Raw genomic sequence first — 13,683 nt, 5'->3', positions numbered from 1 at the left:
CTAATGCTCTTTATTATCAATATTTGTTGGGGAGAACTTTAAATCTTTTTATTTGCCCTGATATGTAATTTCAAGGAAGCTGTAGGTCAGCCTCACGCCATTCTTTTTCATTAAAAAGAGGTTCCTTTTTAAAGGGAAAAGGCATTGGAGGTTTGTTAAGGGGGTTGCTAATCAGGGCTTATCAGAAGAAAGGAATCTCTCCTATTGTAGGGCAGGAGGCACTCGTACAAACAAGGTGTCCCTTGGACTGAGAGTCAGTTATTTCCTTGGATGTTTGCACTTTAAAGAAATTATTCTCAGGTTCTTGAGAAGATGGTCTGGGTGGTAGAAGATTTACATCACAAAGAGAAAGAGAAAGGATGCAAGAGGGTTTTCAGGGCATTTTGGTCTATTAACAAGTTTTGTCTGGGACAAACAGATTCTTCTGGTAGCATCGAGCTTATATAAGCAGGCATTGTAAGAGTGGAGGGGTGGGAGAAGTGGACAAAATTACTTGTGTTGAGAGTCTGAAGTTTTTAATAGGTCCAGGTTGAGACCTTAGTTGAGAAGAGGGCTCCGAAGAGCTTGACTGGCGGCTGAGGCCAAAGACAATCACTTTTTAAGTGCAGGGCAGTCCCTTTTCCAATATCCTGCCTCTTTATAGCATCTGCAAGCATCTTGAGATGGATCCGGGAGGCTTTGGGATTGGTAAGAAGGATGGGCTTGGGAATACTTCTAGAGCCACATTATATTTTTGTAAAGACTCCCTTAATCAAAGTAAGGTAAGGACAGTTATTTTTAATTCTTCAAAGAATTAGATGGAGGTCTCAGGAATAACATTCAGGAGCTGACCTGCCATTCTATAACATTATTTTGAATTTACTTCCTTATATCTGAGAGTTGTTCAACTAAGATAGAAAATGAAAGATCCCTGTGTTCTGAGACCTGTAGATTTAGAGCTGCGTGCCTGTGCACTATTTTATAAATTGTTTGACAGTCTTTGGGATGTATTCCTTTCCTGTGAGTCCATTGTGGGGGCTAAAAAAATTAATACTTTCCCTACCACCTCTTAAATTCTTCCAGCTGGGCTAATAATTGAATTAACAGAGACAGATTAACAGGAGACAATCAAATATTTAATACATGCACATGGGGAATTTACATAAGCATGAAAATTCCAGAGACTGTGAGGCAACACCAGGTGTATATGACATTTTGGACAACAGAGAAAAGGGAGGGAATGGGGCCTTAGATTTCAGAAGTGAGAATGGGCGATTTGCAGGTGATTGAGGAAGAGCAGAACATACAAGGCAGGCCAATTCTCGCTAGGCAACCCAGAAACAATGGGACACAGGGGCTATGTACTAGCTAATAGGCCCCTGCCTGAAGCCCTCCTATTTAGCATACTCAAGCTAGATTAGGCTAACGTGAACATCCTGAGAGTTCCTTCCTGAAGCAGGTTTTTCTGTCTGAATCTCTTGGGCAGGAAACGGGAAGAGGGTCAGAGGTTCTTTCTGAGTCTTTTGTTCCTTAATAAACAGCTTAAAATCAATATCCCAAAGGCAGCTTCAGGGTGGCAAACTTTGGTGCCCTTCAACATCATTCCATGTTAGCCCAATTAAACCTCAGAGGGAAGGCTTCTGTAAGAGCTCCTGTCAGGCTCTGAATCTCAGCCTCCATGCGGGTCATTCTCAGGAGGGAAAGTGGTGGAGGGGAGTTTATGGTGGGTGTGGATTTTAATGTTTGTTCTAAATCTGCTCTCTATGCTTGAATTTTGTTAAGGGAGTATTTTAGGCTAGCTGTCATCTTTTTGGTGTGTCTCTTTGTCAATTTGATCTTCCCCTATTGGTAACAGGACACTTGTTTAGGTTGAGAACTCTGTAAAATTTCTTTTTAAATATAAAAAAAACTTTTCTAAATAAAAGGATCCATTGTCTGTCCATTAACAATTTAGGATCTCCACAGAGAAAACTGTTCCAAAACGTGACTCAGAACCGATAGGCCTTTCTGTGGCCACATTAAGTTGCATAGCCAAAGGGACCTCAGCTATGGTACCTTCCAGGATCTCATCATTATCAGTGTTAGTTCTTTTGCGTTTGGTAACTAATAACAATTCTAGAAATATAGTCATTTCTTGAAAATATCTAATCAATCATCGAGTATTTTGGCCAAGATGATACCAAATAGACAGCTGAGCTTTACGAATAAATAGAGTTGATTTGATTGTTTTGAGTAATCTGGAGTCCGAGGTATAATAATTAGACATTTCAAATCAGATTCATTTGAAATCAGGTAGTATCCCAGAAGTCTCGTGTTACATGGCAACGATTCAGGACCAGTCAATCCTTTGTTACTTTGATATGTATAATAAGAATGCAGGGTATTTATTAATTTCTAAAATCAGAATTAGAAACAGAAACTAAATTTATGATTTTCATTTTTTTCTTGCCCTGGAAAATTAATGGAGTATTTTAATTAATAAAAAATACCAGTATTTTTTATTCATGGATTCCATTAGACTTTCCTATTTTTCTTAGGGAAACTATTGTGGCAGCATATGCAGCATAGGGAAAAGAGCACTCCGTGCTGCTTTATTTTCCACAGTGAACAATCCTCAATATGCGGGGTTTGGGAGCAGGTGCCACCCTGGCATGCGGATTATTTCAAACTGAAATCAATAAAAGCCCAACAGACTCAGGAAGAGTTTTTTACTTCCCCTTTTTCTTTAAGAGATTGAGATAGAAACACCTGTGTTAGGAAGGGAGGCTTGGCATAATCACCTTAAGAATTTATACCCCAGCATCAGTCAGGAAGACCCCAAGCATGCTAGCCTCTATCTCCCTGCCCTGCTGGTGTCTGCGTTGCTTGCCATGTGTGTTCTGCTCTTCCTTAATTACCTATAGCTCGTCGGTTCTCACTTCTGAAATCTAATACCCCTTCCCACCTTCTCTCCATTGTCCAAAATGTCATATATACACCATGTTGCCTCACTGTCTGCAATTTTCATACTTATGTGAATTACCCGTATGTATGTATTAAAATTTTGTTTTTCTCTTGTTCATCTGGTGTATGTTGTTTGAATTATTCGGCTGGCTGGAAGAACTAAAGGGGTAAGGGGACCGTTTCCCTGTCCCTGACAAGTACAAAGTGTGTAATAGTAGAAATCTGTGTTCCTCTGACGTAGTGGTATAACTGCATGTATTTGTAAAGTGTTGGTCAAACTGGAAGTAAGAATGCTCCAGTCGTGTGCTCATCCTGGTAGCAATATATCTTTGGAATTTTAATTCATGTGTGATTTGGAAACTCTGCAGTGGAATAGTGCAAATTCAGTCTGTGATTGACATTTGGAGCTATATGTAACTGTGGCTTCTTTTTTTGTAACTGATGGATTGTGAATTCTTACAGATCTCACTCTGAAGATACTTGGCCCAGGATTCAGATGTAATGAGTTGTGATCTCTCTCTGTACCCATTTCCTGTAGGAGGTCCTTGAGTACAATTGTAACACATGCATTTTGTTTTTTTCCCCTGCGGCTGTGGAACCGCCACCAGGTTGGTGGCTACTGGGATAAGTCCTGCAGCACGGTGACTCAGTTGAAGGAAGGCCTCAACCGAATCCTCTGCCTGATCCCCTACAACGTGATCAATCAGTCTGTGTGGGAGTGTATTATGCCGGAATGGCTGGAAGCCATCAGAACAGAAGTCCCAGATAACCAGTTAAAAGAATTCAGGGAAGTATTAAGGTGGGTAAGTAGTTTAATGAAGTCACCGTAATTATAATGATATTTAACTTTTATTGAGCACTTACTGTGTGCCAAGCACTGTGCTAATCATGTCATGTAATCTCATTTACTTTTTAACATCTCTATAGAGAAATTTCAAGGCCCCAAATGAAATAGTTGCTACAAATTGCGCTAAGATGGTTTGGAATTGTTCAGAAACGATTATGTTCTTGTGGAATAATAAATAGATACACCAGATTGTTTGCTCATTTTCAAACATAATTACGATTTGGGTAAAGTGGAAAAAGTACAAAGGGGAAATGTTTTGAGATGCCGGGAAGCAACCCTCATTCCTTAGAAATGCAATTCCTTCTGTTAAGCCTAATGTGAGTGGGAGTGTTATTGGTATTAACCCTGTGAATTATTTATAAGACATCTGTTCCAGTGACATACGCTATTACAGTAAAACGAAACATGCTAATAACAGTTCAGACACACAGACTAATCTGAAGTGTTTGGCTCCCCAAATAACAGAGAGTTAGAAATGCAGCCGTAGATCTTAATATGTGCCCATCGGTCATTTACTTTTGTTGCTCTGCTTTCCAGCAAAATGTTTGACATTGAGCTCTGTCCTCTACCTTTTTCAATGGAAGAGATGTTTGGCTTTATTAGTTGTCGGTTCACAGGATACCCTTCCTCTGTGCAGGAACAAGCTTTACTGTGGCTTCATGTAAGTGAATGATACTTTGGATCATTTTGGGGAATAGTTCTTATTAGCCTATGAACTTTAGATGCCCATGGAAAGGGGCGGAGAGTTAACCCAGAGTCCGTAAAGCTGTATGTTTGCTGAGGACTAGCTGTAGACTAATAACTCATATGGTAGATAAGTCTATTGCAAGTCTATGTAGCTATCATTGTGAGTTATTAATAAAAGACAAGTTTATGCAGTACTATTACTGAACACATAGTAGCTTTTGGTCCTTATGTATCCTTCCATCAATAACTGGTAAAAGTAGAATAGCTGTCCTGTGGGATTCTGATAAAGATTTTGATGTTTTCTTCGAAAGTCCTTTACTTGGAAAGGTTGAGAGCTACTGATTTAGGGAGTAGTTCATGCTGTTCACTCAGCCTGGAATGACTTTTTTTCCTGTCTCCATTAAAATCCAACTCAAAAATGATTTCATCTGTGAAATTTTCTGCTACTTCATGCCTCCATCTTCCCATCAGAATTCATTATTCCTTCCCCCAGTATTCATACAGGTTCTTGTGTGAATTCTATTTCTGTCTAATATAGTTTATTTTTGTCTCTTCTCCTGACTAGAAATGCCTTGAGGGCAGGGACCAAGTTTTTTTCATATTTTAATTTATAAGTTCCTTCATCCTTTCTTCTCAGCATCTGACACATGCTTTGAATTTAGTGAATGTTCTTAAAAGTTTTATTAAATTGAGTTGAATACCTGATATAAAGTTTGGGCAGTTTCAAAGACGGAGGACAGAATCAATGTTTAAAGCTATACATGCAGATACCGTATTTTGCCGTGTATAAAGAGCACCCATGTTTTTTTTTGGCCCAAACTTTGAGGGGGAAAAAAAACTTTCGTTTTAATTTTTTAATTCAAATTTTTATTTGTTTACCTGTTGGCACTTGTTTTTTGTATTATAAAGGAATTGTAGCATTTATTTTTTTTAACATATCATGGTACAAGAAATTTGATGTAACAAATAATTACAAAACACAAGAACAGATACACAGTACAAAAAATTTTATGTACTGGTAACAAATTTACGATATTTACGCATCCTAGAAAGCCAAGAACTCTTTGTCATTTCAAGTTCGTCGTACCGATTATCGATTATCGTGTATTCCAGGGTATTATTTTGCATGCAGCTATCGTTATTGATTTCTAGAGTTACACTTTTAACTCATAAGCATAAATAAAAGAATTAAAAACACTTGTATAGATACAGAATTAGTACTACCCATGTATAATGCGCATCCTTATTTTTCCCTCACAAATTTGGTCAAAAAAGTGCATTATACACGGCAAAGATATGGTGCCTCTCTATTTTATGGAAGAATGTGATTCCAGAAGCTTTTCAAGTTGTGAAGATGCCTTTCTGGATTCTAAACTAAGGAACAATACTTTTCACAACTGACGCAGAGTAAAGGGACTGTTTCTTAAAAAGTCTCCTTTGGGACCTAAATTTTAACTTTTCATGCCCAGGTAGATCTCAGTAAGATACATTTTCGTTTTAGGAAAGCCAGTTCTTCTACAGATGGCTAGATGTTACCCAGTTTTCCACCCTTTAAGCTATGCCATCTGGGGTTGAGCAGACAGCGCTGTAAACCTGTGTCCCCACCATGGTTAAAACAATTACAGTTTACTTGTTTTATGGACTGGGCTTTGACACAGTTTTGAAGACAGGGTGCTTGAAGGAGTTTTTAAGCCACCGGTCTAACCATTTGGCAAATAGAGTGAACGATATACTGATTGGAGTAGATTCATTCATTCATTCATTGTGGGAACATTTATAGCGTTCCCCTGTGCCAGTCACTGTAGTGGGCACTGGGAAACAAATGGGATAAGAAATGGTCCTTTCCTCATACTCCCTCTCTAAAAGGAACTCACAGTGGGAGAGATAGTATCAAATAATCAAATATAATGCAAAGTGATAATTGCTGTAATGAAGGTACCGTGTTTCCCCAAAAATAAGACCTAGCCGGGCAATCAGCTCTAATGCATCTTTTGGAGCAAAAGTTAATATAAGACCTGGTCTTATTTTACTATAATATAAGACCTGGTATAATATAATATTATATAATATAATATAGTATAGTATAGTACAATATAATGTAATATAATATAATATAATATACCAGGTCTTATATTAATTTTTGCTCCAAAAGACGCATTAGAGCTCATTGTCCGGCTAGGTCTTATTTTCAGGGGAAACACGTTATGCACAAAGTTCTAAGAAAACAGAGAAGAGGGGTGGATTAATTCTGTCTGAAAGAAGGAGGCATCTATTTCCAGAAAATTCATTAGAGATAAGGTAACTTCATTTTGGCAGAAGGATACCTGAGCTTTGTAGCAGAGAGCAAGATGGGATGGGGCGTTCAGATGAGGGTGGGGAGGGACCGGAGGGAGAGTCCTTACAGATTATACTCGCCCAGGAGAAAGGTGATGAGCTAAGGCTCTAGTAGTGGTGTGAAAAGGATGAGAGAGCAGCAGGAGGTATTTTGAAATTTTAATAGAAATAACATGGTGATTTATTGGCTGTAGGGACTGGGGGAAAAGGGAAGAGTCAATGATAATACTGGTTTTCTTAGTACAAACAGTCGAGGATGGTTGCTGATAGAGTTGATGGAAGGCTGAATGTTCTATGTTCAATAGTTCACTTTGGAAAAAAATGCTAAATGTCATCTTTCTGAGTTTTAAAGTTTATATTTTGGGGGGATATATGCCTTTTTTCCCCAGGTATTATCGGAGTTAGACATCATGGTTCCACTTCAACTGTTAATAAGTATGTTTTCTGATGGAGTTAATTCTGTCAAAGAACTGGCAAATCAAAGAAAATCAAGAGTCAATGAATTGGCAGGGAACCTTGCAGCTCGAAGGGTAATTATTGCCACAACTGTTTCTGTCTTACTTATTAAGATTTTGTCAATTATATTGAGCCTAAAAGTAGTATCCTAGTAAACTCTGAAAATGCTTTTTTCATCCCATCTCACTCGGGAACCTTTTAATAAACACATTAAAAAATAGAAATAGTTAATCTAAGATGTTTGTATAGTCGGTAACTAATAAGTTGAGTTTTCATTTTCCTTTGAGTTTTTCTCCTACAAATACCTATTAGCTATCTCTCACCCTTATGAGAGCGAAAAAAAAAAAAGAAAAAAAAGAAAAGAAAAAAGCTTTTTGGGTACTATTTCTTTTTTCTTTTCTTTTTTTGGTGGGGTGGGTCGGGGGAGATCTCCTGGCAAATAATTCTTTACCAGCTCTTGGGAGGAGCACTGCTGCACTTTGAGGATGAGGAGTTTGAATTTTTTTTTTTCTATTGTGCTTTGGGAAGATCTGATCAACTGGTGACTATGAGTAATATTGTCTGTCACTGTGAATCAACTGAGCCCATTTTATTACCCGCTTTGTACCTTTGTGGATGAGAAAAGCCAATATAGTCTGGTCCAAATTCTTGATAATTTTTCTCTGGCAGACCCGCTGGAGTGTCTGTTGACAAACTGGCATTCCCAGGCCATGATCCGTTCTGGAGAGGCTGACTTTCCTTTGATGAGCCATGAGGCCTGTTCTCAGCTCTTTCCTTGTTAAGCCTCTCCAGTCCATTTCCCCCACTGTATACCACAGGCCCCCAGTCCTTCTACCTGTTATCTAGGGATTCGAACATATAACATAATCATGGAATCATAGTTTGTATTCAGTGCTTTCACAAAAAAATCTGCCTAATTGGAACCAGCTGCTGAATGTTTGTATTTTGTTTCTTCTGTAACCTTTAATATTACATTACTGGGTTAGCACTTTCTACTGTGCAATATATTCACAATTGATATCACAAAGTTGTGTGAGGCAGTTGGGGCAGAACTCATTATCCTCATTGTACAACTGCTTCATCGGAGGTGCAGTGAACCGAAGCGATTTGCCATTAGGTAACTATCGAGATCCAAGTATTCTGAGTCCTGATGGGGTGCTCTTCTTTATTTTAAATGTGGTGTTCACGGAGCTTGCTGCTTATTAAAGAGATCTGAAGAGAGAAAATATGATTTGAGAGTGATATACAGGTGTATCAATCAGGGCCCTGCCTCAGAATTTATCCCAGATGGTTCAGGTGAAGAGACTTTGCTGGAGACGCTGCCTATAGAATTACGGGAAAGGTTAAGGGAGTAAAAGGGCTAGTGAGGCTCCCAGAGGCCAGAAACTGTTCACTAGGAAACCATTATACCCCTAGGGCTGTAGAAACAAGGGGAAGAGTTCTTTGGAGCCTACTGGCAGCCAAAATCATAAGGAAGGGCTGTCTAGAGGAGCTATAGGGTGATGGAGAGACTGCAGCATCAAAACAGGCAGGGGGTGGGGAGAAATAGTCCTACCTCTCTGTCCTCCAGTTTCACAGCTTCTGCTGGTGCCTCCCATTGACTGAGCACAACTGGAAGCCAGCCAGCGAGAGAGCCAGGAGAGACTCAGGGCATCCTTGGGCGTAGAGCAGGGCAGAGAGGGCCTGGGCGGGGTGGGGGGCGGGTTGGGTTGGCAAATGGCGAATAACCATTTTGACATATATTGTTTTCCCATGATAGTTTAATAATTATGATACCCACAGGCCATTTTTCTTTAACCAGCCATGCCATTCTGTGCTTACGATTCTAAAACAGACCTTGCAATGTTTTACTTTCATAAGTTCTGATTTTTCAGGTTATGGTGTTAAGTAGATGCAGACAATTTAGTTTAATTGGAAATGTTTGACAGGATGAAAAATAACATGACAAAGACAGCTGCCTTCATTCTTCCGGGAGCTGATGTTTTATTCAACTGACAGCTAGACAGGAAGTTTGGATAATTTTATTTCTGATGTTTATATTTTGAGAGGATCCATAGTATTTGGAAGTACTAATGCTATTGGCTGAGAAAGGAAATCGGGTCACAGCCGGAAATGCCTTCCACAGAGTCCCCAGATATTTTCCACAGCCATTTGAGCCGCTGCAAGTTCACTTACATGTGTCGATATTCTTTCCTCTAGGTGAGTGTGGCCTCCGATCCTGGTCGACGAGCTCAGCACAATATGCTGAGTCCATTTCATAGTCCTTTTCAGAGTCCATTCCGGAGTCCTATGCGTAGTCCATTTCGTAGCCCTTTCAAGAATTTTGGACACCAAGGAGGAAGGACTATTGACTTTGACTGTGAAGATGATGAAATGAATCTAAATTGTTTCATCCTCATGTTTGATCTTCTCCTGAAGCAGGTAGCTGAAGCATGAGCTTCTCTTAGTTTGGAGGTCAAGGACGAGGAAAGCATTACATAATGGGTTTTTTTTTTTCCCCCTGTGTTGGGCATCTTCACACTTTCTGAAATGATATAGCATTACGCAAGACATTTTGCAGACTCCTTTGGGGATTTCCTAAAGAGCCTGAAAAATACAGGAATATCTGCAATGATGTTGACATCTGAGAATTGATATGAATTTTAGAAACATCCCAGCATCATTAGATTTGATTCTGTTGAACAAATTTGGTGAACAAACTGAGTAATGCTATTGTTGGGAAGAACAAGGTACAACTCTGTAGTAATTTTAATATATTTTATAAATTGATATTTGAAGGTAATTTAAAAAGAGAAGTTTAAAAGGTTTGGTCAGGAGAGCATTTCTTCTTAACTTTTTATTTCAAAATAATTTCAGACTTGCAGAAATATTGCAAGAATAGTACAAAGCTTTCCCATATACTTCTCCCCCAAATTCTTCAGATGTTAACATTCACCTCTTTCTCTCTCAATCTGTAGGTGTATGTATGAATTGTATAATTTTTTAATGAACCATTTGAGAGTCAGTTGCAAGCATGATGTCCCTTTATCCTTAAAACTTCAGAGTGCATTTTCTAAAAAATAAAGACATTCACTTACATAATCAAGTACTGTTATCAAAATCAGGAAATTAATGTTGTTATAATACTATATCTAACTAACAGAAATTATTCATTTTTAAAATTGATACAATAATCATCTTTATAGTGAAAGAAAAAAAATTGTTTTTTTATTGAGGACATGATCCAACATCACTTATTCCAATGATTTCTCCTGCCTCATCGGTCTTCCTAATCCAGACAGTTCTTCAGTCTTTGTTTATCTTTCATGTTCTTGACATTTTTTAAAGAGTATAGTCTTGTTATCTTGTAGAATGCCCCTCAATTTGAGTCTCATGTTTCCTTATGAATTGATTTGGGTTAAGCGTTTTTGGCAGTAATACCACAGATGTCATGTTATGTCCTTTTCAGTGTATCATATCAGGAGGCACATGACTTGATAATGTCCCCTTACTGGTGGTGATGACTTGATTAAGGTGGTTTCTCTGCTACAAAGTCACTATTTTCCCCTTTGTAATTAATAAGTAACTTTCAAGGAGACACTTTAAGACTATGAGATTGCCTGTTTCTCATCAGACTTTCACTTACTAGTTTAGCATGCATGGATGATTCATGCCGGAATCAATTATTACTACGACCATTACCAAATGATAATATTCTAATCTCCATTATTTCTTTTCATTTATTAGCTGGCATTTTACTGAAGGAACAGTTTTCTCTCCCACTTAAATATTTATTTGTTTATCTCTTTATACCTACATATACGCATGAATTCTTATTTTATTCAGTGGGTTAACATCTGTTACTATGATTATTTGTTATGATGGTTATATCTGTCCCATATTTGGGCAGTAGGAGCTGGCTCCTTTGTTCTTTTGACACGTTCCCATCATTTTTTGAACACTTCCTTAATTTCTGGCATGACAGGATGTTCCAGGCTGATTTTATAGTTTCCTAGCCCTAACTCTGAAATCAGCCATTTTTCTAAGGATCCTGGTTCCGTTTGGCGAATAATGGTACTTATGAATCAAGATCCGGACATTGGGTGAGGAGCAGCATTTTTAAAATGTCTAAAATCTCACAGTGATAAGTTTAAAAAACAGCTCCCTTTAGATGTCATACATGATTTCAAAAATAATTCCCTTCAGTTTGTTTTGTATTTATATTCTTTTTAGAAGAATCCATGGAAATCAATGTATATTCATCGTCTATAAGCCTTGTTGTCTTTAAATAATTTAATATTGTTGTCATCTCATGAAAATTATCCCCAATTCGTGTGCCAGTGGAATAGTGATCAAAAGGACCAAACTCCTTCTTTTTTGGTCTTTTTTTGGTGTCTTTCAGATGGAGTTACAAGATGATGGGATCACAATGGGTTTAGAGCACAGCTTATCAAAGGACATTATTTCCATTATAAACAATGTCTTCCAAGCCCCCTGGGGGGGCTCCCACACCTGCCAGAAGGACGAAAAAGCAATTGAGTGTAACTTATGTCAGTCTAGTATTCTCTGCTATCAGCTTGCTTGTGAGCTCCTGGAGAGACTGGCTCCTAAAGAAGAAAGCCGGCTGGTGGTAAGCAGTTGAAGAAATGAGATGGCCCATGTCTAATGGTAATAAAGACTGCAGTGGCTGGGAAATGGAGTCTTTCTCTAGTAATATCTTATGCTCCATGCTGGGCTATATGTGAGACTGTGTTAAAAGAAAGTTGCCAACTCAGGCTCCTGGCAAGGAATGTGAGAGGGAGCTATATTAAACAGAATTTTTGAGTTAGAATTCTTGAGTCTTGAGTTAGGGTGGTAGCACACCAATTCATACAATTTTCATAAATAGAAAGCATTACTGGTATTCTTGAAATAACTTTTATCACAAAGTTATAAAGTTTAGAAAACAGTGAATATGGCAAAATATACATGTCAAATATTGAATAAATAGATTGGATATGGACACTGAGAATTACTAGGTTACCCAGTTTGTAAAACCCATTAACTTCATCAACAGCCAATGAAAATCTTCATTTCATTTTCTGCTTTCTAAGAAAATTGTTTAAATAAACAGGTAACGTATGACATATACTAGGTGTGCCAAAAAATGTATACAAGTGGACACTTTGGTCAGCGTTGCTCAAGCAGTAGTTCACCGTAATCAGTAGTGTCTGGACACTGATGGGAACCACTTTGAGCATCTCTTGTAATTGCAGAAGTCAAATGTGACTTGTATTCATCTTTTGTTATCATTATATATTGAGTATTACATTTGTAATAGTTTTTTTTCCTCAAAATGTGTATCCTTTTTTTTGGCACCCTCTGTATTAACTGCTCCATACAATAGTTAGCTCCCATTTAGCTTACTTTCCATCTAAGTCACACACGTCACCAAAATACCTTCATCCATCATAGGTATGATGGCTATGTACCTGAATTATTTGAGCCATTGTTCTCCATCTTCTCTTTTTCTTCCTTTCCCCTAATGTTTGTCGAGGTAGAAAATGACTTAAAATTGTTTCTTGAGGTATAGCATACATGCAGTAAAGTGTTTCTTCAGTTTTTAAACACCTTTCAGCCCACTTAACTCGTTAGTCCTACCTGTCGCAAAATGACATCCCTGTAGTATGGCCTTTTAACGTTGTCATTGGGTACTGACTATGAAACAGTCACAGTAATAGATGATGTGAAAACAAATTAAAACCAAGAAGCTTAGAGTCTACTCAGGAAGATGTTTAAGTAAATGGAAAACCATAAGGCAGAGTGATGGGCATTATGAGAGAGGGATGAACAAGGTAGCTATGGGAGTACAGAGAAGAGACAACAAATCTAGCTTGGAGGTAACAGGGATCCAGAAGGTCTTCCCGGAACAGATGGTTTCTGAGCTTGTATTTGAAGGAGGAGTGGACTTAATGAAATGAAGCCAGTGGGAGAGCAGGACTTTTGAGACCCAGAAAACTCTCTGTTTAAATGGTATAGAGAAAAGGAGGGAATGCTATGCCCAGGAAACTGCAAGTTTGCTGGAGCAGTGAAGAGAATGGGAAAGTAGTGAAAACTGAGTGGAGAAAAACAGACTCAGTTTTGTATTCTCATTGATTAAAGGCCGTGTCTACCAAACTAAGAAGTTTGGATTTTTGTCTTGGCAACAGTGGGGGAATCCTGAAGAATTTTAATCAGGGTAGTGATACAATTTGATGAATTTGAGAAATTCATCCTGTGAGTGGAAGAGAGATTGGTGGATTTGGACACTGGGGACAGGAAATCTAGTCAGAAGGTTGGTGTGGCCACTCGGGGAAGCACATAGGGGAGCCTGAACTAATGCATTGGTGGTTATGAAGAGGAGGGGTAGCCTGGCAGATTTTTTAGGAAAGAATCAGCAGCACTTGTTTCGTTGGTGTTTAGGAATGGAAAAGTTGAGG

The 13,683-nt window shown here is 38.4% G+C and overlaps 1 protein-coding gene across 17 annotated transcripts in view; it reads left to right on the top strand.

Moving 5' to 3' along the window:
- UNC79 (unc-79 homolog, NALCN channel complex subunit) overlaps positions 1-13,683 on the top strand; it is a 233,123-nt gene that overhangs the window by 110,127 nt on the left and 109,313 nt on the right. For all 17 annotated transcript variants that reach the window (XM_074327017.1, XM_019745590.2, XM_074327014.1 and 14 more), the window contains 5 exons: positions 3,531-3,721; positions 4,307-4,430; positions 7,180-7,320; positions 9,446-9,667; positions 11,628-11,855. In XM_074327017.1, coding sequence (XP_074183118.1) covers positions 3,531-3,721; positions 4,307-4,430; positions 7,180-7,320; positions 9,446-9,667; positions 11,628-11,855 — 906 coding nt within the window. The remainder of the gene's footprint in view (positions 1-3,530; positions 3,722-4,306; positions 4,431-7,179; positions 7,321-9,445; positions 9,668-11,627; positions 11,856-13,683) is intronic.

The sequence above is a fragment of the Rhinolophus sinicus genome, linkage group LG03, assembly GCF_036562045.2.
Source record: "Rhinolophus sinicus isolate RSC01 linkage group LG03, ASM3656204v1, whole genome shotgun sequence".
Taxonomy (NCBI): Eukaryota; Metazoa; Chordata; class Mammalia; order Chiroptera; family Rhinolophidae; genus Rhinolophus; species Rhinolophus sinicus.
Note: the sequence above shows the minus strand (reverse complement) of the source record. Positions and strands in the feature narration are given on the sequence as shown.